A 24,997-nucleotide genomic window follows, 5' to 3' on the forward strand; every position below is an offset into this window, starting at 1 on the left:
TCATTAACTGTTTTCAGCATGTCTGCAGATTGTGGAGTTCAACATTGCAATCTGTTCCTTCTCTCAGCCCCACCTGACTCCTGCAGACTCGTGAAAAACTATTTCTGATTACAAACTGTTTTCTGGCTCTGATTACCCTCTCAACAGAATAATCCATTTTCTAGTAACTGAATCTGCTCACAGATATAAAATCTTTAGCATGTCCCACAAACCAGCCTTGTAAAGTAAGTACAAGTAATGGACCCTCACAGATCTGAATGTAGTGACCCTAACTCATCTTGGCCCTGGTGACTGGAGGCATATTATTACATATTACATATTATCTGGCAAGTAGGTGGCTACCATGAGTTGGGCAGCTGCCTGTGGTCCCTGCCCCCAAATCTCCATCACTCTCACCAATTCACAGAGCCCTACACCCTCAGTGAGACAGTAAATATTGACCAAGTAATGGTATGGAAGAAAGGAAGCGAGGGAGGGAGGGAGACAGGGAGGGTGGTGGCTTCTCTGCTTACATAGCTGGGGAGAAAGCCACCAAGGTATTGGGAACCTGGACATGTGGGCCCAGCTGGTAACAAGGAGCCTAGAAAAAGGAATCTGGATGCCCAAAGCCAAGTTTTTAGAACATTATATGCTATAGCCTCAGGCTGACTGACCACAGCCTGAACGTGAGCCACCACTTTGCCAGGTGGGGTGAAAGAGTGACTGTGAAATGTCCTGAAGCCTGTGGCTTGCCTGTTCATATCGGCTCTGTCTGTCTCCTGCTGCTCCAGCATCCTGCACTAGGCAGCATTCGGGCCCACGCCAGTCTTGCCTGCTGCTTCCTCTCTGATCACTTTGCTTCTGGCTCCCTGTCTCCTTCTCTCCTTTGTTTCAGAGCTTCTAGTCCACCTTGGCCATGCCTCAGCTGTCTCAGCAGATAATTCAGTGGTCATCTAATCAGAGAATAGTCCCACTCCCTCAGCTCTCTCCTAACTATTTATGGATCTTAGGAGAGCTTTTTTGCCTGCGAAGGTAAAGTTTCTGAAGGTCTTTCACCCCTGCCATTGCCTGTCACCCGCTGGGCTGCTGTGGGCCAAACTCTGAGCCGCACCTGGGGAACCATGAGAGAAAGGGAGGCACGGGCCCACCTCTCCATAGGCTCATGTAGCATTTTGAATTTGCAGTAGGACTGGTACATTTTTTTCTCTGACACTACCATGGGAACCATGTGCTCCGAGAACGAAGTGCTGGGTGTTCCTATTATGGCTGCTGCTTCAATAATGCAAACGAATCAGATATGTGCCCTGAGGATTTCTTTCCCAAGAACACTACAACAGCCTATTCCAGGGAAGGGGGGAGCTGCATGTTTCCTGGTGGGGCAAATTATCAGAAGTTTGGCCTTCTGAGTTGACACTCAAGCTATAGGTGTGTAATACATCCAAATGAAATTCAGGTCAAACTGGCTTTATTTCAGCATGCTCAGTCTCCGAATTTTCTTTAGTCTCTCTGTCACAGTTCCTGTGTATATGTTTTCCATTTTTCCTCAATTGTGTAGAGTTTTAGTAAATAATTCTCATCTGTCTTAACAGTCCTGAGCAGAATGGGCAGTAGGGAAGCATCAGGGGCACCCACAGGCAGGCAGGCTCCTGTGTACACCCAGGGAGCCTGGAGACCCCAGGGAGCAGGGCGGGCCCTGTTCATAGGAGGTGCATGTCTTTCAGGTTGCTGGCATTATCTCCGCTGGGATTGTGATGGTCGCCATTGTTGCCCTGGGGAAGCTGCTGGAACCCTTGCAGAAGGTATAACCTGCTCCTTGGCACATTGATTGTATAATTTCCCTTCATTGCTCTGCCACCAGAGAAATAACAGGAGGGTTTTGAAGCATCCCATGGAAAACCATTCCCCTAAATAACGCAGCCTTCCCTGTCTCTCTTGGCAGTCAGTCTTGGCAGCTGTTGTAATTGCCAACCTGAAAGGGATGTTTATGCAGGTGTGTGACATTCCTCGTCTGTGGAGGCAGAATAAGATTGATGCTGTAAGTCACTTACCACCCATTTTTTTCTCTGAAATAAAAGTTGGTTCTTAAATGCTTCTTGCCACATCATCGTGTCCCCTTATCTTTCAAGTCATACTCGCATTTTGGGAACCCCAGAGCAGAAATTAAAATTGTGTGGGTAAGCCAAAGCTGTGAGGTCTGCCAGGTGGACAAGTTTTGTGAAGAGACTGTGTCCCTGGGGAGATCCATTGCCATCCAGGAAGAATCCCATATGAGCTCATTCATATACCCTTGGCCACAAACCAGCTAAACACATTCTAGTTTACATATTTCAGTTGTGAACTCTAGTTTACAAGCACAAATGAAACAAAACACAGCACTGAGCAAAAAGAAAACAAAAAGTCCAAAACCCTTGATTATAATTCTGATCAAACTAACCTTCACAACCATTCTGAGGAACTGTAAAAACCAGAAGTTAAGTCCTTTTGTGTGCTGCTCTAATTTAAACCAGGACAGATAAAAAGAATGAGAAAACTTCCTATATATTGATATTGAAATATCTTCCAGACAAACTTTTAAGAAAAAAAAGAGATCAGTGCAGAATAGAATAGTGTGGATGATACACTAAAAGATAGGAAAATAAGATATGCTGTGTGTTTATATTTGCCTGTATTTGCAAAAAGAAATGCTGGTGAAGTGTCCACATGTGCATGCACACACACACACACACACACACACACACAGAAATAAAAGGATACAATTAGGGAGGGAAGTTGGGAATGGGTGGGGAAGGGAGGGGGTTGGAAAGAAGATTTTCCATTGTACAACCTTTACATATTAATTCCATTTTGACCCCTGTTAATATATTACCTATTCAAAAATTAAATAGAAAAACATTTAAATGGGACAGCTGGTCTTTACTGGGAAGATCAATTTCCACTCCCACTTAAATATGAAATAAAGTCAGAATATTAAAAACTATAATTTGTTCTTGGAAAATTGATCTTATTATTTCTACAGGCAGACTCTCACCTGATGGTACCTGATGAATTACTGTGATTCTTTTCCATTCCCATTTTTTTCCTAGGCTATCTGGGTGTTTACATGTATTGCGTCCATCATTCTGGGGCTGGACCTTGGTTTACTAGCTGGCCTTATGTTTGGATTACTGACTGTGGTTCTGAGAGTTCAGTTGTGAGTATTATTAGACTCCGATTGTGTCACTTTGATACACATAGTGACACTACTCCTTTCATAATAGCTACTATACATTGAGTGCTTCTGTGAATTGAGCCCACAGTGCTTTACCCATGTTATCATACTTAATCTTCAAAAAAAAATCTTGTGAATAGGTTCTATTATGAGAATAATAAAACTCAGAAAAGTTGAACCTTCCCCAAGATCACACAGCTGGTAAGTGGCAGAGCCAGGATTTGAATCCAGCTGTCTCTCACCCCCAAATCTGCACTTAGTCAGCTGTACTGCTGCCCTTTCCTTTCAGTTGTGGTAAGACTAAAAGATACATGATTCAGCAAAGGACGGAGGCTGCTTTGTAGTTATTCCTGCAAATGAAATATGTGAGGCCATGGACCCAAGGCTTAGGACAAGACAGCTGCTAAATATACTTCATTTTCTTTTGAAGTTAGAAACCCAATAGTTTGTTACCCAAAACAGGAGACTTTAAAACAGTTGACTGTAATCAAAATTCAATCGCACCCGCCAGATAAGGAGTCAACCGAATAAGCCACGTGGTTGTGTGAAGTAGATGTAACTGGCTCATACGCAGAGTGGGAGCAGTAACAGAAAACAGTCGGGGTGGGAGCCCACAGGTGTACAGTTGTTTGTTTGTTGTGACTCCTGAGAGGCTTTGCTATGTGGAATTGTCTGGACAGAGAGCCTGTCTCCTTCCTCAGAACCCCTGTTATTGTTGCAGACTTCTGGCCCCTTCTCCGCCTGTGCCGGGGCCACAAAGCAGTAAGAAACCTGGAAAAACATCAACACAGACGTCTTCAGCTTAGCCTAAGCCCACCTTTCCTGTTTCACCAGCCACTTCTCCTTCTCTCCCTTTTCCCTGCCCTGGAAGTTGGCGTTCGCTGCCTCAGTGTCCTGCGCTGGTTGCCGCAGGGCCCCCAAGAGGTCGCAGGCCCCCAAAGTGCCCTGCATTTGCTGTTGGGAAATGACTCAGAAACTGTCCTTGGAAGATGCTCCTGCTTGAGCTCCGTATGCCTCAGGCTCCTTTTTCTTGTGGGCTCTGGTTGGGAGAGAAGGATTTGCTAGAGTTAGACTACAGAGCTCATGAGCTTTAAGTTAAAATTCAGCACAGCACAGGAAGCCCAGGAGAAACTGGTGGCAGGTATTTTTAGCTGCCTATTTGGTAACGAGGCTTTTAGCCACAGACAGCAGTGTCTACCAGAGTATTTAATTTCTAGTAATTACAAGGCTGATCCAGAGAGCGCATTGCCGAGATTACCCCAAACAGATAACTTTCTTCAGGAATGACGTTTAGCATATGTCCCTAGTCACACTTGAAGATTTCACGTAATTGATTTAATTGCCATCACGTACAGGAAATCAACAGTCTGTTTCTTAGGAAGGACTTTCTTCTGGTCCTCCAGCTCCCATTTCTATACAGTGAGGCTAACTTAATCACCACCGACTGGCCACGCTTCACCGGAGAGCTGAGGCGACTCCCCAGTAAGTTAGTTTCAGGCTCTGTGCCAGGCACTGAAGACCCGTGGATCAAAGATAGAGGCGGAGTTGCCCCTTAACTCTGGGGCCTTTTTGAATTTCTCTGAACCACAGCAATGACAATAGGACAACGCAGCTGACCTTTCAGGCTTATGTGAGGCTTCAGTAAGATTTCACGTGCGTGAAAGTGCTTTGCTTGCCCTATAAAGTGTTAGACACCTGAAAGCATGGGGCTCGCTTCTTCTCAGGCATCAGAAAAGAGTTCACGGTTTCTCCTCCTCCTGCCCCAATTCCACACAAACAGCAGCTGGTCATCTCAGAGCTAGCTAAGGAGAATGTCGCCTGCAATAAAGACAGAATCCAAAAACACCAGAAACATGGGCTCTTTTGTATCTCTTATTTCTTCTTTTTTATTCCAAAATATGCCTAATCCAAATAATCCTGAACTTAATTTTTTCTTCTTTCAGTCCCTCATGCAATGGCCTTGGAATCATCCCTAGCACAGATATCTACAAAAGTACCAAGAATTACAAAAATGTAAGTGCCTCTGTGAGATGTTTGCAGGATGTGGCTCTGCTAGTCTGGATTCTCAGGATGACAGGTTTCTCTCTTCCCATATTAGGTACGAGGCAGCGAGCTGAAGGGGGAGGCATCCTCTGGGAAAGTCATGACAACTTTTGACCCAGTGTGCCCTCTGATATCCATGGTTTCTATGAATTTTGTCCATGCTAGTTGAATGCCATTTTAATTTAAAAGTATTGTAAGAGGACTTCTTTTAAATAAGCAATTTGATTAGCTCCAGAAATTGCATCAAAATTCTTTTTCTCTGCTAAGTAATCCTTATATTCTACGAACTTGTCTGAAATCCCTGTAAGATTTTCTTCATTCAGTTCTAACAGGAGACTTTCAAGTTCCCTGTCACCAAGTACCTTAATTTGACCTTTTGTTCTGTCCTTGAAATTGGAGGAAATAATATCTAATAAGGGAAATAAACACACAAAAAAAGACATCCCACTGCTGGGCTTGTGTTCCCAACAAATAAAATGTCTCAGTGACCACCAGGGGAAAATGAAGATGAAAAAGCAGGGAAAGAAAATTAAGAAAAAAACAATTTAGCATAAAATAGTGTTTAAAAGCAAAAAAAATTAATGCAAACCCTAAAAAGTTACAGTCTAATTTTAACATTTAAAAAAAATGTTGGACACTGAACCTGTAATCCCAGAAGCTCCTACTTCATTTATTTCCACACTCTTTCTCAGTTATGTGGAGCCAAGTGCCATCCAGAGCTGGAAACAATTCTAGAGACTCTTTAGGCTCAGGGAACCCTCAGCTGAGCCGGGAAGTTCTGAGCTGTAGGCCCCGCTGGGGGACACCTTGCCCGAGTCACTCAGCCTCTCAGGACCTCAGCTTTCTCACTGGAAGGGGCTAGACTATGATTTCTGTGATTCCTAAGAACTAGAAAAGCCTATGATTCTGTGGGTTCTGGTTACTGTCAGGGTAAGAAAAAGCAAGTGACATCAGGGGCCTCAGTTCCTGCAAATCCCCTCAATTTTGCCACTTTTTTGTTGTTGCTATTTTTAAAGAATTTTTGCCAAAAGGTGGGAGTAGGCACTGGGATGAACTTGAGGCAAAAAATCATGTCATTGCTCTGAGCCTCAGATTCTTCATTTGGAAATCAGAGGATTGAGTAGTAGCTTTCCAAGGCCCTTTCTACCTGACATTCTATGGGACTGTGGAGGTCCAGGAGGTTGGGCAACTGTTGCCTCCCAACTGGGAGAGGCCCCTTTCAGGGGAAGTTGAGTGCAGCCACCCAGTTTCTTTGAGCAGTCGTAACTTGGCTCCTAGCTGAAGGGTCAGAGGTGGTATATATGAGGTCTGAAATTATTTAACCCGAGAAAATTTTCTTTTCAACTCTAGACTGAAGAACCTGAAGGAGTAAAAATTCTTAGGTTTTCTAGTCCTATCTTTTATGGCAACGTCGATGGTTTTAAAAAATGTATCAAGGCTGCTGTAAGTACATATCCCCAGAAACTCAATTTCTAACCTCCTTTGAGACTTCATTCATTCTATAGTTACATTAATTCTACATTAAGTCTTCAGTAAAAAATTATTGGCACAAGCTGAACTAAGGCTATATTCCCTTTGTATTTGTGTGATATATGTTTGCTGTATTCTCTTTGGGTAGGGCACTGAGAATTATAACATCCTTGCTCTTAAGTAACTTATATTTGGGGAGAGGAGGAAAACACCACATATATTAAAATCCAGGTAACAATACTATGCTGGACAAAAACACTTGAGATGTCTTGAGACAGAATTTGAGTTCCAAATAAGTAGTTCAGATAGTAAACGTTAAGAGATCAGAGAAAGGTTGGACTGATCAAACTTTGTGTGGTCGCTGGGCAAGAGGAAGGAGATATGTCACGTGTCTGGGAAGTATATGAGCTGAGAGTAAAAGGTGGGAATATGTGTGTAGGGTGGGGTTCAGGGAAGGTACCCAGTTGAAATAAAGGGTAGAAAGTACAAGTGGAATGTGTAAGCAGGATATTCTGGTCTTGAATGCCATGAAATGCTTCAAAGATGAGGTTTTCCTGTAGATCAGTGGTTTCCTAAATGAGTTCCCAGGCAAACTGGTTCGGATGAATGCTCATAGATTTTGCATTAACAAAAGGGCTCTGTGATGTCAAGGAAATTTGTTAACACAGATTTATAGGTAAAGGGTTTACTTTTTGCTGTATTGTTTTTTACTGTCTTGAGTCTCTAATATGTTCCTGTCTTGCCTGAGTCTCTGGGTGGGTGGAGTGTGGGGCCTGGTAGTGGAGACCTGCTTCAGACCTCAGAATTTCCTTTTTGGCAGCATGTCTCAAGGAATAATGCCACTTGAGAAATAACCTTTCCAGATAACAATTGCCATTAATGAGCATTAGGAACCAGACGTTTTAAATAACTTGACATTTATTTTCCAAGGTTGGATTTGATGCCATTAGAGTGTATAATAAGAGGCTGAAAGCACTGCGGAAAATACAGAAACTCATCAAAAAAGGGCATTTAAGAGCAACAAAGGTGAGTCAACATCTTTCTTTTCCCTGTTAAACTATTTCTTTTTCCATAAGAAAATGAAAGCCATTAGATAGTCTAAAATAAAATTTACCCTCTTTGGTACCCAAATGTGTACAAGCAGATGACAGGCAAACCAATGTCAAATAACAGCTGAGTTGTTCTTGTATGCATGTGGGGATGGGAGAGGGAAAAAAACATCAGCAGAACTCCCTGGAAACACAGGGTGTGATTTTTTTTCTCTTATGAAATAAAGCTAATTTTTGCTGAAAGGAACAAAATAAATGCTAATTTGATACCAGGAAATTATCCACAAGAGAAGGCAGTAAGGCCATAAACTTTAGAGCTACTACCTTTTATTCAGACTCTCCTGCCCATGTATCCCTTGGCCAGCTTCCACAATCTTCCAGAAATCCAAAGTTTCCTAGTTCCTCTGCTCTTCCATTTTCCTTCCTAGAGAAAGTCAAAGTTTGGACTGAGGTAAACCTCATTCCTTAAGAATCCATCCCCTTAATATTGTGCTTGCCAAGTAACAGTGTGTAGGATTTGTACTTCATTGGAAATGAACTGTTGAAAGACGTCCTGAATCACTGGCAATTAAGTTGGCAGTGTTTTCTTCGTTTAGAATGGCATTATAAGTGGTGCTGGTTCATCAAATGATGCTTTTGAGCCTGATGAAGATATTGAAGATCTGGAAGAACCTGATATCCCAACCAAGGAAATAGAGATTCGAGTGGACTGGAACTCAGAGCTTCCAGTAAAAGTGAATGTTCCCAAAGTGCCAATCCACAGCCTCGTGCTTGATTGTGGAGCTGTGTCTTTCCTGGATGTTGTTGGAGTGAGGTCATTGCTAATGGTAAGGTTCGACTACCTTGAATTACAGATTTGCAGTTTTGGCTATAGGAAGATGATAAGGGTTGCCCAGCCTCACAAAAGGGTTATACAAGCTCTGCAGTTTTCCTAGGGGAACGTTTTTGCAGTAGAATGTATAGCTTTATAAGGCATAGGCTGTGGAGCCAAACCATTGGGGGTTGAATCCTGACTCTGCCACTTACTGGCAGTGTGACCACGGACAAGTTGCTTAATCTATCAGTGCCTCAATTTCTCCAAACTTCATATTTGCAGAGATCTTGATATTTTCCCCCCAGAAATGTCAAGTTCTAATTATTATTGCCCACAGGCTTTGTATCTTGATTTTTAAAATTAAACTTTATAGTTTGAGATAATTGTAGATTCACCTGAAGGTCTAAGAAATTGTACAGAGAGATCCTATGTACCCCTCACCCAGTTTCTCCCAGTGGTAACTACAGTACAAAATAACAATCAGTATATTGACACTTACACAGTCAAACTATGTAGGCTTTGGTTTTTAGGTCAGTTTTTAAATTTGGAATCTGGTTGCCATATATCCATACCCATATATATTCCACTCAAAGATATAAATTCATGACCCAGTAACTCCACTCCTAGGAATTTACCTGAAGAAAACCGAATCCATGATTCAAAAAAATATATGCACTGCTGTGTTTATCACTGCACTGTTTGCAGTAGCCAAGATATGGAAGCAACCTAAGTGTCCATCAATAGATGAGTGGATGAAGATGTGGTACATATACACAATGGAATATTATTCAGCCATAAGAAGAAAATAAATCCTGCCATTTGCAACAACATGAATGGATCTAGAGGGTAGTATGCTCAGTGAAATCAGCCAGGCGGAGAAAGACAAATACCATATGATTTCATTTATTTGTGGAATATAAAAAGAAAACAAAACTGAAGGAACAGAACAGCAGCAAAGTCATAGACACTGAGAAGGGACCAGTGGTTACCAACGGGGAGGGGAGTGGGTGGGGACGGGGAAGGGGGAGAGGGACTGTTGAGCCACTAGGATGTACATATGATAGTAATATATATATATAAGATACAAACTTATACTCATGTCTCTAGTCTCTCTGGAGCTATATTATGAAGCCTCCTGTACTTCCTTCTTTACTTTATTGAGCCCCTCTGTGCTTTTGAGAGCTGTACTGGTGTGCACTGTTGCTGGTGGTCTTTTCATCCCTAGTTGTACCATCACTGTAGGTTGGTAACCTCTATGGTTTGCCAACAATGAACTTTCTGCCAATAATGAGCTTTCCTCAAAGTCCCTATTAACCCTGAAAGTGTTGAAGTTTCTCATGAGCAAATAATTGAATGCAACTGAAATGTGGGCAGATAAAATTATTCACTATTACAAATTCTCCTTTTTAAATTTTTAGATTGTCAAAGAATTCCAAAGAATTGATGTAAATGTGTACTTTGCATCGCTTCAAGGTAAATGCATATACAACCTTATCTATATAAGGCTTTCTCCTACCTTGGAATGCAGGTACATGATGTTCAAAGGTCTTTTTTTAAATTATGGTAAAATACGTACAATATAAAATTTGCCATTTTAGTCGTGTTAAAGTGTACAATTAAGTCAGTGGCATCAAGCACGTTCACCATCAGCAGCTAGGCTCACAGCAGCAGGAGGATGGTACACCAGCAAAAGGGACAAGCTCAGGAACCAAGGCCCTCTACAACAACCACACTCGTGGTGTAACCATTCCCTGTGCTGCTGGAAAAGAAATTGAAAGGAGGAGCCATAAAAATTTAGTATTGGTTATATTACACAAATAGACTAACTAAACATTATCTCTTTCTTTTGAAGATCATGTGATAGAGAAGCTGGAGAAATGTGGTTTCTTTAACGATCACATTAGGAAGGACATATTCTTTTTGACTGTCCATGATGCTGTCCTCCACCTACAGAACCAGGTTAAATCTCGAGAGGTTCAAGATTCCATTTTAGATACGGTAAACATTCAACCTTTCTACATATGTAGCATACCTAACTATCACACTATCACAATTTCTGTAAACGGCAAAAATTCCACAACTCTAGCGTCCCAGGTTTGTGAGATTTTAGACCATCTGCTCAACTTCTCAGATTTTCAGTTTTCTCTTCAGTAAAATGGAAGTAAAAACATTTACTTTGCTGGGTAGATATGATGATTAAATATGATGGTTTATAGGAAAGCACTTGATAGTACCTAGTCCATATTAATTCTAAAGTGTGTGGGTTTACTAATAAAAGTAGGCACTAGCTATAATGCCTAATCTGGCTGTTTTCAGAATATAGGTACTAAATCTTGGATCTTCGGTGATTTATGCATACATACATAATTTAAATTCTCAGCAATCTGGAAACTCTTGATTATAAATATCTTTAAGTAGGGTTCATTAGTTCATAAGTGATCTTTGGAAAAAGTAAACAAAATGTTAAAAGTCATGAGTCAGCCCAGAGTTAATTATTTCCCACCAAAAAGAATAGACCCTGATTTTCTACAGGCCCCCTTATTTTGTTGATTCTTCTGACAAATTCCCAGGAGAGCTGAGCATTTTTAGGCTGGATTACTGGATTTGGCCAACTGGTAGCTCTGGTACAAAAACCTCATCTTTCATGGACACTCTTATGGTGAATAAGACAAATACTTATAAACTAACAACAAAAATTATTATTCCAGTGGCACATCTACTATATTTTAAATCACTTCCCTTTTTTCCTAAAGTTAGAATGAGTAGTTCCTTACTATAGATTGGATATTAATGTTTGAAGTAAAACTAATTTAGAAAGCAATGGTACATTATTCTTTTCAGCTATTATTAGTGGAAAGATAGTTTAATATTGCTGTGGTAAACACTAGCACTTAATACCAAGGTATGGATCTTAAATACAAAAAAGGAAAAAAAGAAAATTAGTAAAACCACAAGTCTTAAAAAAAAAAAAGCTACATGCAAGATACTCATCTTGGAAAATTCATACACTTACTATGTAACTTAACATTCTATAACCACAGGTAACAACAGAGAAGCAAGATCATATAAAGTGTCCAAAGAAGATCTTGCGTTAAAAGTAAAATAACTGAGGTGTCAAGTTCTATGTCAACATGAAAATAGTTGTTTTGTTATTTGTCTACACCAGATTCTGATCCAAGATCTCAGGCCATGACTATCACAGAAACCACTAACAAAGAGAGCCCCTACCAGGGTTAGACATAATCTTGTTTGCTACCAGGGAGGCACTGTGTGTGGCTGGGATGGACTTTTTTGACCCTGAACGAATGTTAGGCTGAGTATAACTTAGTGTTTGTATTATATACCTACCAGTTCACTGGACAGTGGGTTGAGCACTATGGGTGGCCTGTCAGCTTAGGAAATTTATACTTCTATGTACCCTCAATGTCCAGCACAAAGCCCTATCCATGGTAGCGGTATAGAAAATGACCTGTGGTACTTTCCTTTTCTTCAGGAATGGTAACAATGGATGTTTGATATGACCCTCTGCCGGTCCCTTTATTTGAGTATGACAAAGGACCCAGGACAGCTCAACTTGTAGTTATACCTATCCTCTAACTTGCCCATTATTTCATGGCCATCTGCACAGGGACTTAAGTCCCACAAAGCAGACAACTGGGTTATTTATTTCTGAGATGAAAAGTAGCTAAAAAGCACTTTGAAACATCACTCTTGCCTTGAGATACATTTGGAGTTGCTCTAAAAATATCCTTCTTCATGCATAAGACAAAACCAAAATTGTTCCTGGTTTCCTCTGTGTGAATGATTAAATAACATACTACTGCTGAAGAGCAGAACTTTGCTCTTGGTCCACAGATGTTGATTTCCATCTCCAATAAAATTAATTTCCATCCAATTCAACCTGGGGCTGTTTGTTGTCCTCAGTCAGGAGTTCTTCACTGGGCATTCACTGCCTCCTCAATGCTGTTCTAACTGCTCTTAGTTTAGCTGTTGAAAGAAAAACACAACTGGCTGCTGAGTTATTTAGGCAAATGGGCTGACTTGTTAAGAGGCATCACACTTCAGAGATTGGGGAAGAGAGCTGAAAAGGAGATTAGACAATAGAAGACTATGCCAGTCCACACTTGAATGTGAAAAAATAGTACACAGAAAAATTCTAAGGTGGGAAATATAAAAGAACAAGAAAGCTGAAAAGGGTTTTGAAGTATGCAGATTATAGATGAGAAGCACCAGCAAAGCTTCAAATAATTTTCAGTGGAGAATGGAGGGTTGGAGGGGGTGGATGCTATTAGGTTTCCAATAAATATTCTCTGTGTTCTCTCTGTCAAGATCACCCTAATCCAAGACTGTAAAGACCCTCTTGACTTAATGGAAGTAGAGCTGGTTGAAGAAGAACTTGATGTCCAGGATGAGGTATGATCATTATTTTCTTTCAAAGAAAATGATTTGGATTAACTCTTGAATAAACAGAGTAATAGAAATAATGACTATGTTTGATTAAAACTATTCAGGGAAAATAATTTTTAAAAAATATCAAGAGGATGGCTTCATAGAAAGGGAAAGGTGGAAAGCAAGGATTCTCCCTTGAAGGCATTGAGTCCTTGGGGACCTGTCGCCCCAAGCATGTAGATGTGATCGGTGACTGGAAGCAGCCAGCCCATTGGTCCTAATTTTATACTAAGCTTCTGCATACTTTTCTCTTCCAGAGACCTAGGACCAGTGCAATAGGGGAAAGGTGAACAGAGGGAATTCCTAACCCAGGAGTTTCACAAGCTTCAGGCATAGTACGTGAGGAATAAGAACCTCATGACCTTTATCATCTGACTGATAAAGGCTTAAAAAAGATACTGCCTCCGTTTGAGACTCACTCTCTGTCTTTCTCATGCTTTGGGCGTACCAGACTATTCCTAGGAAACTTGCCTGAAAGTTGTAGTTTCTGAATGAACTTAGTGGATCCACCACTGGCTAAAATCGGACATACAAAGGAAGAACATAGGATTTTAAAGTTGAAAGATGTCTTAGAAATCAAGTGGTCCCACATCCTAGCCCATGCAGAAATTTCTCCTAAACCATCCCTATGGATGTTCATTCAGCCTCTATGTGAACGTTTCCAGACACTGGCAACCGGGAGTTGTTCAAGGGAGTCTGTTACACAGTTGGAAGTCTCCAAGTGTTGATTGTGCTTACAAAACTAGACTCAGCCTCTAATAATCACCCCGTGAACTGAGATCTGCTTTTGGTAATAACACAAACCCTCCCACTGAAGAGCCCTTAAATATTTGGGAATAGCCCCCAGGTCTCCACCAGACTCTTCTCCAGCTCCCTTCACCGTTCCTCATGGTCACAAAATTTGTCGACGCTGCTCTGACCAAGAGGGGATACAAAGCCCCAGCTGGAGTCAGGCCAGCATAGAGATGATGGAATCATGACCTACCTTGATCTCATCAACAGATTTCTGTTATTATAACTTAAAAATGTATTTGTCAAAATCTTGGCTTCTATCAAGCAGGGGTCATCTAAAGACTTGGGCATTTTCACACAAACTATGGTCCAGCTAAGCTCCCTATTTGTATTTATGTAATTGGGCTTTGGCCCTAATGAGGGCTGCACATATTTCTGCTAGATTACATATGGTTGGTTCCATTTTTTTGACATAGTTCTGAATTCTGAGTCTATCAGTCAATGCATTAATTACCTAGCACCACTGGGGTTATGTGCAAATCTGATAAGCATTACTTCTCTGCCATATTCCAGGTCCTCATAAACATGTTGAAAAGAATAACTTCTGCACCCATATGGTAAAATCAGGCAGTGAGTGAGGATGACAGGCAGAGATTCTTTTGTGGAGAAAGTACACTGCTAGAGTGAAAATCAGAGGCCCTGCTTCTTAGCCCACCAGCTTAGTGAGCCCAGGAATGCCATTATTGAGCTATGACATCCTCCCAGCTTTAGTAGTATATGACCACAGTTATGGGGCTTAGTTAAGTAAAAACTCATATATCAAAATTGCAACATAAGAAGTTTCCACACTACAGAAGTATTTTTGGAATGTCACATAAAATAATGATATAATTATTCAGAAAATGGATAAAGGATCATCCAGGTAGTGTTCTATAGATAGGGAAGGAATACAGCAGAGTGGTTTTAAGGGTATGGGCTTTAGAACAAAACAGACTTGAGTGCTAGTCCTGATTCTACTACTTACTAGCTGTGTGTAGCCCACGGCATGTTACTTATCCTGTCTTTATTCTAGTTTCATCATCAAAATAGAAATAATAGTTCACGGAATTGTGACAATTAAAGGATGCATGTAAAATAATTAGAATCGTGTCTTGTACATAATAAGTTCCCAATAAATAGTAATTATTGCTTTTAAATAAGTCCAATTAAAAAATGATAAGGTAAAAAATTAAGTTTTTACTCTACTTTGAATGTGATGATACCCACCTAAGATGAGTAAATGTAAGCAACCAACACTATCAAAACATATTTATTAAAAAAAGATAATGTTGACTTAGGGAGAATTCAGTTGTACCAACACTTTGTTTCCCCCTTGCTTCCACAGGCTATGCGCACACTTGCTTCCTGAAAGTGGATTCAGGGGGTCGCTATAAGCAAGGTCTTCAAGGCAAAACCTACCGCCACCCAATGTAATTCTATGCAAATATTTTCTGCATTGACTTTCTTTGCACTTGAAACAGTCATTCTTTTTCCATTAGATTTTTTTAAATCTTTAATTTTTTTTTAAACTTCTTAGTCATTGAAACTGAAGCACTAAGATTGTGTCTGGGCTTTATTTATAAAATAAATAGCTGACCTCTAAAATGTGCAAAATGGTGAGAAGGACTGTCCAGGGGATCTAGCAACGTCTGCAGATGTTAAGCTGCTCCCGCCCCTGCGACAGATGTAACAGTGTTCTTGTGACTGTGACGTACCCTTGCTCAGTCTAAGACCCAACAGCTTCTGTGGGCAGGTAAATCAGAAATGATATCATAAAGAAAAATCCATTTCAGACTGACTTTGACACCCATGAGCTGCAATGATCACTGTGTAAGGTCACACTGAGTGAATACTGAAATATAATTACTAATGCATTATCCTTAACAGCTTTCAAAAATCACTTTTATTAAATATATAAAAAAAATTTTTTGAATGCAACTTTGGTTAGTACTTACTAATGAATGTTACTGTATGTCACCAGATGTGTAATCAGAATTCAGAATCAAGGAAATGGTTCACTTAAAAGCTACAGAACTGGGCTGATAGATTTTAGAAACTGATTCAGAGAAATGAAGCAGTAAGTTTATTGTGGTTTATAGAAATAATTTTTTGATATGATAATCATGGATAATTAAGAGCAAATAGAAATATGACATACTATCTCTAGCTTAAAAATGAAGTTTTGATTTACTTAGTTAATAGAAATGATTATTTCTATGGGTATATCTATGTACTCAACATAGGAGCATCTACATATGTAAAACAAATACTAACAGAATTAAAGGAGGAAATAGAAATCAATGCATTCATTTTAGGAGACTTCAACACACCACTCACTCCAAGGACAGATCAACCAGACAGAAAATAAGTAATCTATTTAAAATCTGACATGAAAATTGTTATTTTGAAAAATAATTTTGATATGTTTATAAGACTATGGTGATTAAAATGAGTTTATATTTTTCTCTAAAATTTTAGCAGTATGTAAAGTAAGTGATCTTTAATTGAAATCTGACCATCTTTCAAAAAAATCTAAAAATCAACAGCCTGTATATAAATCTGTTGAAAAGGAATTTTTAAGACAAAATATTTTGGATGAACTCAATAGCCATAAAAATTTTGGTTTGGAATATACACATTGAGAATATATATGTCTTTAAAAATACATATTTTAGGCCAGAAAATATTACTTTATGTCTTTTATTTTTACATGATCTTTTTTGAGTGCCAACAATTTTCTAGGTATTATATATAATATATAGGCTTTGATCCTGTGGACTGTTACCATTATTTCATGCTGAAATTAATGAAGTTGTGCTTCATTTCTAGAGAAAGTACTCAGGTCCCCAGCTGAGACAACGTCTTGCTTGGTTGAGAACTATATTGTACATCTAGCACAGATGTGTGAAATTTCCAAATGTGTTTGGCTAGCCAAAGACAGCATGCCCTATCTCTATTTTTCTTCTTAAATACAATCAGAAACAAGGTATCTACTTCTGAAGGAATATCATCAGTGATCATATTAAACTGATGAACTGAAGGCGTCATCATTTCCCACCCCCTGCATCCTACTTGTTAGAATCTGAGGGAGTTGTGATGGATTGGGATATTATGATACTCTTTCATGCTCATGGGTTATCCTGTCTTTAACTGACCTAGAACAGATTACTCCCCATGTTGGGTACAGCCTAACCAGGATTACAATGTTATCTCATTTTTGCAGTAATACCTGCTTATAATGGCAACAGATCATATCTCTAAATAGTGAATATAATAGTCTTTCAGAAAATGGATGAATACCTCTGTTCAATAGAGGAAATCTGCACTACCCGATTTTTTTTTTTTAGTTGAAGGAAATACCAAAGTTACATTTTACAGTAAGGCTAGAGTTTTGTAAAAGATTGGATCCATTTGTGATTATGTAGGACCACACTCCATTTGACTCATTTCCCCAAGCATGCTCTAAAATACTGTCTTTTCTATGCATTTTGTGAGTAGTAAGCATACTTTTAATTCTGTATTGTCAGTGGAACTTTTACTTGAAATCAAAGTTGTCTTGTTATGTTTTTAACCTATAGAATCAGATTCTAGTGTTGTATATGAATGTCAGCAACAAGTGACTAAATCAAACCATGTACATTTGGAAATATTTGCACATAATTTTTATTAAATGTAAAGTTGCCTGTTAAACTACTCTGATATGTTCTTTCTGAACATAACTATTGAATATAATAAAAATGTTTACATTTTATCTTTGCTATTACTCTTACAAGTCATCATTTTGATGTACTCTTTATAGCTCCACTTTCATTTGTTGGTGTGCACTTTCTTTTTGTAAAGACTTACCAGTGCAATAAACAATGTTATTCAGAGGTATCTCAGTAAAATCTTATCTTCTTCCCCAAACATTTCCAGGTCATTTTATGCAATGATTTTCATTATTTTAAGCAAAGTTGTCAGGCTGGTACCACACACATATCAAAAGGATACAAAGCATAGTGTCTTGCTTGAGGAATTTTCACAAAACAAGCCCACTAGTGTGGCCAGCACCCAGATCAATAAGCAGAACATGACCAGTACCCAGAAGCCCTCTCATGCTGCTTCCCTGTAAATGCCTCAAGGGCTAATTACTATTTTGACATCTAACACTTGTTTTTTTGAACTTCACATAAATGGAAGAAAACAGATTAATTCTTATTTCCCTTCACTTTTGTGTCTGTCTTCATTCAACATGACAATCATGAGATCCATCGTGTTATTGCATATAGCAATCATTCATTAATTTTCACGGCTGGAAAGTATTCCATTGTCTTACTCATCCAGCCTACTGTTTGTGGACATGGGTAGTGTTTCTGGTTTGCGGCTTTCATGAATAGTGCTGCTCTGAACATTCTTGATCCGATTTTTTTTTTTTTTTTGGTGAAAGGATGCACACCTTTCTGTGAAGTATGTACCTTAGAGTGGAGTTGCTGGGTCATATACATAGGTTATGCTTCAGTGGAAACTCCGGTAGGTATCTACTATCACCAGCAGACTTTTCCAAAGCATTGTGCCAATCACCAATTTGTCCCTTTCTCAGCTGTGAGTTAGAGTTCCAGTTGCTCCACAATTTGCGAACACTGGCTTGTGTATCTTTTCATTTGAGGGGTTTGTAGTAGTATCACACTGATGCTCAAGAAGTGGAGTGACTTCTCAGATGTTTATTATCATTTAAAGGCCCTCTTTTGTAATCATCTGCCCCGGTCATCTACTCTTCTGTTTAGTCATGGCCTTGTTCTAATTGCCTTGTGAAAGTTTGTAGAGTAGGCATAAAAACCCGTTGTTGGATATATATACTGTAAATATCGTATTCAGTCTGTGGATTGCTTTGTCCCTCTTAATCCTGCCTTTTGAGCAACATAAATTGTTCATTTTAATGTAGTTCAAGTTATCATTTTTTTCCTTAATGGTTAGCCTTTTATTTTTTGGGGGGGTTGGGGTGCATATCTAGTATAAGAAATCTTTGTCTCCCTAGGTTTTCTTCTAAAAACTTTGTTTTACTAATCACATTTAGATATACAATGTTTCTGGAGTTGAGTTTTGTGTACTGTGTGACACAAAGAGTGAAGATACATTTTCTTTTGTTTCCAAATGAATATTATATTGACACCCTTCACTGAAAATACCATCCTTTTCTCTTCTTCAATGCAGTGTCACCTTTAACATGAATCAGCTGACTGTATATGTTTGTGTCTGTTTCTGGACACTCTGTTCCATTAGTCTATTTTTCTGTCCTTGTACCAATACTTTTCTTAGGTCTTTAACAGCTCTAGATATTTGGAAGTCTAATTCTTCCAGTTTGGTCTTTTCCTAATTTACTTATGCTAGTCCTCTGCATTTCCATATATATATATTTTAGGATAACCTATCAATTTCTAACTATTATTCTTAATATATTTTGTAGATTTAGCAACAATTTTCATGAAGGCCAACAAGTCTCAAAAAATTAATACTTTATATTAAAGGACATGTTGAAACCCACAAAAATAAATTATGCTTATGTTTTATTAGATGATTCAAAATACAAAAGCAACTTGAGTTTTGTGCGTGTTTTAAGTTACAGATACAAATTTGAACTCATTGGCTTCATAAACTTACACAGTGGGACTCCTGGGTTGAAGTGGAGTTGTGTCTACTTGGAACTGTGAGGTGCTGCCCAGGCTCTGCCCCTGCTGGCCCAGGCTAAACAAACTAGAGCCTCCTGGAAGAGACACAATTCATCCTAAAGCAAGAAGGAGCAGGCTTCCAGAGCTGACCCAGGAATAAGATGTAGTTGGTGGTGAACAGTGGAGACTGGAGATAATACAGTGCTTGTCACTCTGGAGTATGTTCTGGAGCCAGATTCATGAATTCTTGTTTGGGTCCTAGGAAGAAAAGAAGCTGAATAAATATCCAAAAGAGAGGCTTTCCTGAGATCCCTAGAAAATAATGGGGATCTTTTCTTCTACCTGCAACACTCCCAGTAATCACTGTAACAATATGACTCCGAAGGTAGAGGATTCTGCCCCGGGCTCCAGGCACATGAGCAGTTCTGGCGACGCCTTGGGTCTTTGCGATGGTGCCCTCCAAGGGTGCGAGGAGGAGGCGGTCCTTGGCGGAGTGGACTTGTTCATCAGTACATGGGAGGCGCTCTCGGCACTTCCAGACATGTTTGAGGGGTCCTCTATCTGGGGCTTAATCTATGCACAGAGATGAGGTGAGAGACAACAAATCAGGCATGCTCGCCAGTGGCATCAGGCTGGGCTCCTGAAGAAAGTTTGGTTCCATTTAGAACGGAAAAACATGTGTCACACAAATAATATTAACAACCTAACAAAAACCACATGAACTTTAATCATGTGAGCTTTGTTTCCATAAAAATGCCCCATAATAACAAATAGCTTAAAAAGATGGAAGAGAGAGTAAAATAAAAATGGGGGAAGGAAGGGAGGGCCCAAGGGGGGGCAAGGAGAAAGAGAAAGCTGGAAGACGCACCTCCGAGGAGAGCGGCAGCAGGGAGGGGAACCGGAGGCAGAATGAACGGTGGGGAGGAGGAGAAAGGAAGAATGAGGGAGCAGCTTTGGGAGCAGGAGAAGAAATTCAAATAGAGGGTTAATGTCGTCATCGAATCACACCATTTGAGGACCTGGAGAATTTAGCGACCGTCCCCTCCCACCCACCACTGTCTCTTCCGTTCTTGGGCCTCCCTACCTGGTTCTCTTTCCCTCCATGATCGCCGGTCACCTTCCGGTGTGCTCCGCAATTCCCTCATCAGTTTGGCCTCCCTCCCCGCCTCCTCCCCAGGGACAGAACGCATCGCTTGGCGGGGTTCTTGCTCCGACTCCCGGTGCCCCCACCCCACCCCAAGCACTGGGAGAGCGCAGAGGGCCAGGCGCGTGATAGGCGTGGAATGAGGACAGTCGGAGGACGGAAAGGGGCCGCGGTGGTTACGTCCAGAGATCCCTGGGCTTGAGGCCTAGTCACCCATTTCCCACCCTCACCTGCCAGGTCTCCAGGGAAGGCGTGGGGGCCTCCCCTGGCTGCTCACAGAGCTTTAGGCAGCAGAAGGCCCTCTGAGGCTCTGTGCTCGTGTTGCCTCTGCTGGCTAGGACAGCCTGCCTCATCCTTTTCTTCAGGACCGTCTTTCAGCCTGGACACGGAGAAACTGCTTTTGCATAAGACCCAGTCTAAACGCCATCCCTGACGCACTGTTTTAGATCAAGGGCTCCAGTGTTCTGAGACCCCTCAACCCCTTAAAAAAAAAAAAACCTTTTTATTTTGAAATAATTGTAGATTCACAGGAATTTTCAAAGAAACATACGGCCAGGTTCACAGGCACTCCACCCTGGCCTCCCCCAGTGTTACTGTCTTGCATAACTAGAGTACAATATAAAAACCTCTGCTTTGGCGCTGGCGCAAATCACGGAGCTGGCTCACATTGTGCCAGTTATACATATGCTCGTGTGTGTGTGTGTGTGTGTGTGTGTGCGCGTTGCTCTATGCAATTCCATCCTCAGTTCATACCACCACAGTCAAGATATTTAACTGTACCATCAGCATAGTTACAGGCCTTCTGAGGGCCCTTTTTGGGAAGCACTCCCAGTGCTTACACCTTACACCACCCCCAGACCTACGGCTCAACTAGGACTTTTTGCGTCCTTGCTCAGAGGAGCACCTCTGATATTACACCTCCTACGACCAGGATGAGTAGACCATAATATTCGATCTTAGCATTTGTTAGCAATTTTTTCCATTTTTACTCATGACTGTCTCTGTCATAGTAGAGCTCCAGGCCACACAGGAGGAGCATCTTTCCATATAAAAGAAGGGCATGAGTCCTTGAGCAACCAGTGCTGTGAGCCGGCAGAGACTCTTCAGGAGGGAGCCCAGTATGGCTCTTGTCTCAGCCTGCTCACGCTGCCGTAACATGCTACCAGAGCAACATTTACTTCTCAGTTCTGGAGGCTGGAAGTCTGAGACCAGCATGCTAGCTGGTAGGGCTCCTGTGAGTGCCCTCTTCTGGGGTGACAGAGGGTGGTCTTCCTGCTGTAGAGGTGGGACTTGCTAGCTCTCTGGCCTCATCTTGTAAGGGCACTAGTCCCATCGTGAGGGCTCCACTCTCCTGACTTAATTTCCTCCTAAGGGTACCAGCACTATGGAATTATGGGTTCAACATACAAATGTGTGGGGATACATTCAGGTCATGGCAGCTCTCTTCCAGGTGCACAGGCCCTAGTGGCACTGACACCCACTGGAGGATAGGTTCTGATCACTGCCTGTGGATCAAGGCAGTCAATTCAACCTCTCCCAGGTGAGTGCATTTCCTAGTTCATCAGTGGTTGAGTCTAGCAGAGCAGGCTCCTTTAACCCATTCCCCAAGCCCATACTGTGTACAAAGGAGTACATACGGTGTCCTTCTATACCCTGGCACAGGTATTCAGGTGAATAGGAGAGGTCTGGACCATTAGGACCCACTTGTGAGCCCAGGACCTTTCTCTGATAAGCTTCCAATTAAGTGGATAAGGGAAGGAAGTGGTGAGAAATGAGGCTGGGGGGTGGACTGGCCAGATCATGAGGGGCCTTGTATACAGTAAGGAGCTTGATTTTATCCTCTCCTCTGGTAAGAGATAAAGGCAAAATGGCTGGGTTACATTACCTAGCTAATCCAATCAGCTGACCTGGATACCCAGACAGAAATTCAGAAGGTGAAATAGTAGAGATGAATGAAGCTTTTGTTACTTAGTTTCCAAGGAGAGAGTAACAAAGGGAAGCAGACATTAGCTTTTGTGATTTAGAAAGAAAAACTTGTTCCACAGATGGGGTTTTTATTTCCCTAGTTTATCCTTTTAAGACAACTTTAGTGTTCTGTTATTTATAATGATATGAGGATTAGGAAAATACATGTTATATTAAAACACTTAAGGCACAAGGAGATACTGATTTGAGATTGTGGAGTTAATATTTCCTTAAAAACATGTTGCAGTTTCTATGTAGGAGTCACTGTTTTTTCCGGTTTTATTTGCCTGTAAAAAATAAAAAGAACTTTCGGTCTCTAAAACAATGGAAGAAGTAGTTGCTTAATATTTTTGTTTAAACCAGTTATTAAATGTCTGTGACAAAATACAAGGTCTAGCAAGCAAAGCCTCTGTGCTCCCTGCCTCCTCCCAAAGCATGCAAAGCCTTGAGCCTTGGGGAGCGATGCTCTGTTTTCTTTCCTCACCTTCTCTTCTCTACGTTGGGTGGTTGGCCTAACCAGAGACACAGCCAGCCACTCAGTGTGAGGAAGCCCAGGATAAAAATCTATACTCAGGGAGAAGAACAATAGGGAGACCAATTAGCCTGTTTAAATAGTGGAAGCTAGTTTCTTTTTCCAGTTTCATCTGCTTTTGCTTTTCAGAGGACTAGTTTTATCCCATGAGTTCCTTATTCCTGCAGTCATCAGGTATTTACTGTGCATCTAGTTTGTGACAGGCACAGAACTAGAATCTGGGTGTCCAGTGAATGGTAAACAAAACAGACACACTCTCTATTCTCATGGGACTTGGAGTGTAATGTGGGACATGGTCAACGAATGAGTCAACAGCCCAGTAAATACGATGACTACGTGATGGGCCTTCCATTACAGAGTAACAGGGGTAGGACAGCTGTGTTACACTCTCTGAGGGCGTAACATTTAAAGAAGGAATTAGAATGTACAGATCTGAGGGGACATTACCCAAGCAGAAGAAACAGCATAGGCAAAAGCCCTGTGGCAGGAAAGATTTCAATTGAGAAGGGGGTTGTCTGGAGCAGAAAGGTCAGGAGGACTGGTGGGGCTGCCAACACAGGGTTCAACAGTTTGTAATGAGAAGGCACTGAAAGGCTTTCAACTGGAAAAACTCAGACTTTTTTTTTGTTTTCAGAAGACATTATAGCTGTGTGTGTGTGTGCGCGCGCAGAAAGTATCTCTCAAGGGATGCACAGGATCTAGTCATTCTGGTTGCCTACAGAAGGAAGAACTGGGTGGAGAGAGGACAGGAGCAGGAGGCACAAGTTTTACTGCAGACCCTTTGTTAATTTCTAACTTTGAAGTTGTTACATGTATTCCAAGACTGCAAGTGGGAACAGGAAGAAGCCTACTGCATATGTACAGGACACTTTGGAGTATTTGACACATACTTAGGAAATCTTGGTGATCAGACTGAGAGTAAGAAGAGGGGGGAATTAAGATGCTCCTCATTTGCAGATTAAGGGTTGAGCAACTAAGCAGATGACAATGATAACTGAAATTGGGGAGAGCTGGAGAGGGACAGTTTAGGTAGTGGCAGCTCTACCATTTCTATTTAGGGGAGGCTTGAGGGTGGCCAGCTAGCTGGAAGTAGGGGGTGGAAGAAATTTGCCTTAAATAAGCACTTGCTTGGCATTTGTATCAGTCAGGTTAGGTTCGATTTTAGTGCAGTAACCTAAAACACACACCTCTCAGAACTACAAAAACCCCCCAAAACAAAAACCTTGGTGACTTAGACAACCAAGGCTTTTCTTTTTTTCTTCTCACTCAAAGTTTGCTGCAGATCCAAGTGATGGGCAATTTTTCTGTATGTGACAGCTCAGCATTCCAGGCTGCTTTGATCTTAGACATCTACCGCTCAACAAATGATAAACTTGGAACAAGGAAAATGGGGGGAAAAAAGTCAGGAAGGACAATTGTGCACCTGCTGTCCCATATTTCCACCCAGAAGCAGTATGTGTAATTTCACTCACATTTCAATGGCCGAAGTAAGTGCCTCAGCCAAGCCTAACTTCAAGGAGGTGGATAAATAGAATACCCCAAATGTCTAGGAAAACTAGGGGAGCTAGAAGTATCAGTGAGCTCTAGTAATATTCAGTACGGTACTTTATGTAAGAGTGAAAAAGCTTCAAAAGTCTGTATCAAAGATTTAGGGTGGGGGTGCGGAGCCAGGATGGCAGAGTGAGTAGAGCAGCGGAACTCTCCTCCCAAAGCCACATAGAATTATGAAAATATAACAAAGACAACTCTTCCTAAAATAGAGACCAGAGGACACAGGACAACATCCAGACCACATCCACACCTGCGAGAACCCAGTGCCTCGCAAAGGGGGTAAGATACAAGCCCCGGCCTGACAGGACCCGAGCGCCCCTCCCCCCGGCTCCTGGTGGGTGGAAAGAAACCGGAGCTCTTTTTTTTTTTGGCGAGTG

General features: G+C 41.1%; 1 protein-coding gene across 2 annotated transcripts in view; it reads left to right on the top strand.

The window, feature by feature from the left end:
- The window catches only part of SLC26A4 (solute carrier family 26 member 4), a 46,583-nt gene extending 28,934 nt beyond the window's left edge, over positions 1 to 17,649 (top strand). For both annotated transcript variants that reach the window (XM_017659556.3, XM_037010919.2), the window contains 11 exons: positions 1,701 to 1,778; positions 1,919 to 2,014; positions 3,063 to 3,169; positions 5,131 to 5,200; positions 6,581 to 6,673; positions 7,631 to 7,726; positions 8,346 to 8,576; positions 9,982 to 10,036; positions 10,416 to 10,561; positions 12,893 to 12,976; positions 15,129 to 17,649. In XM_017659556.3, coding sequence (XP_017515045.1) covers positions 1,701 to 1,778; positions 1,919 to 2,014; positions 3,063 to 3,169; positions 5,131 to 5,200; positions 6,581 to 6,673; positions 7,631 to 7,726; positions 8,346 to 8,576; positions 9,982 to 10,036; positions 10,416 to 10,561; positions 12,893 to 12,976; positions 15,129 to 15,152 — 1,080 coding nt within the window. In that variant the 3' untranslated portion in view covers positions 15,153 to 17,649. The remainder of the gene's footprint in view (positions 1 to 1,700; positions 1,779 to 1,918; positions 2,015 to 3,062; positions 3,170 to 5,130; positions 5,201 to 6,580; positions 6,674 to 7,630; positions 7,727 to 8,345; positions 8,577 to 9,981; positions 10,037 to 10,415; positions 10,562 to 12,892; positions 12,977 to 15,128) is intronic.
- The last annotated feature ends 7,348 nt before the right edge of the window (positions 17,650 to 24,997 follow it).

Source organism: Manis javanica, chromosome 6, assembly GCF_040802235.1.
Source record: "Manis javanica isolate MJ-LG chromosome 6, MJ_LKY, whole genome shotgun sequence".
In the NCBI taxonomy this organism is placed as follows: Eukaryota; Metazoa; Chordata; class Mammalia; order Pholidota; family Manidae; genus Manis; species Manis javanica.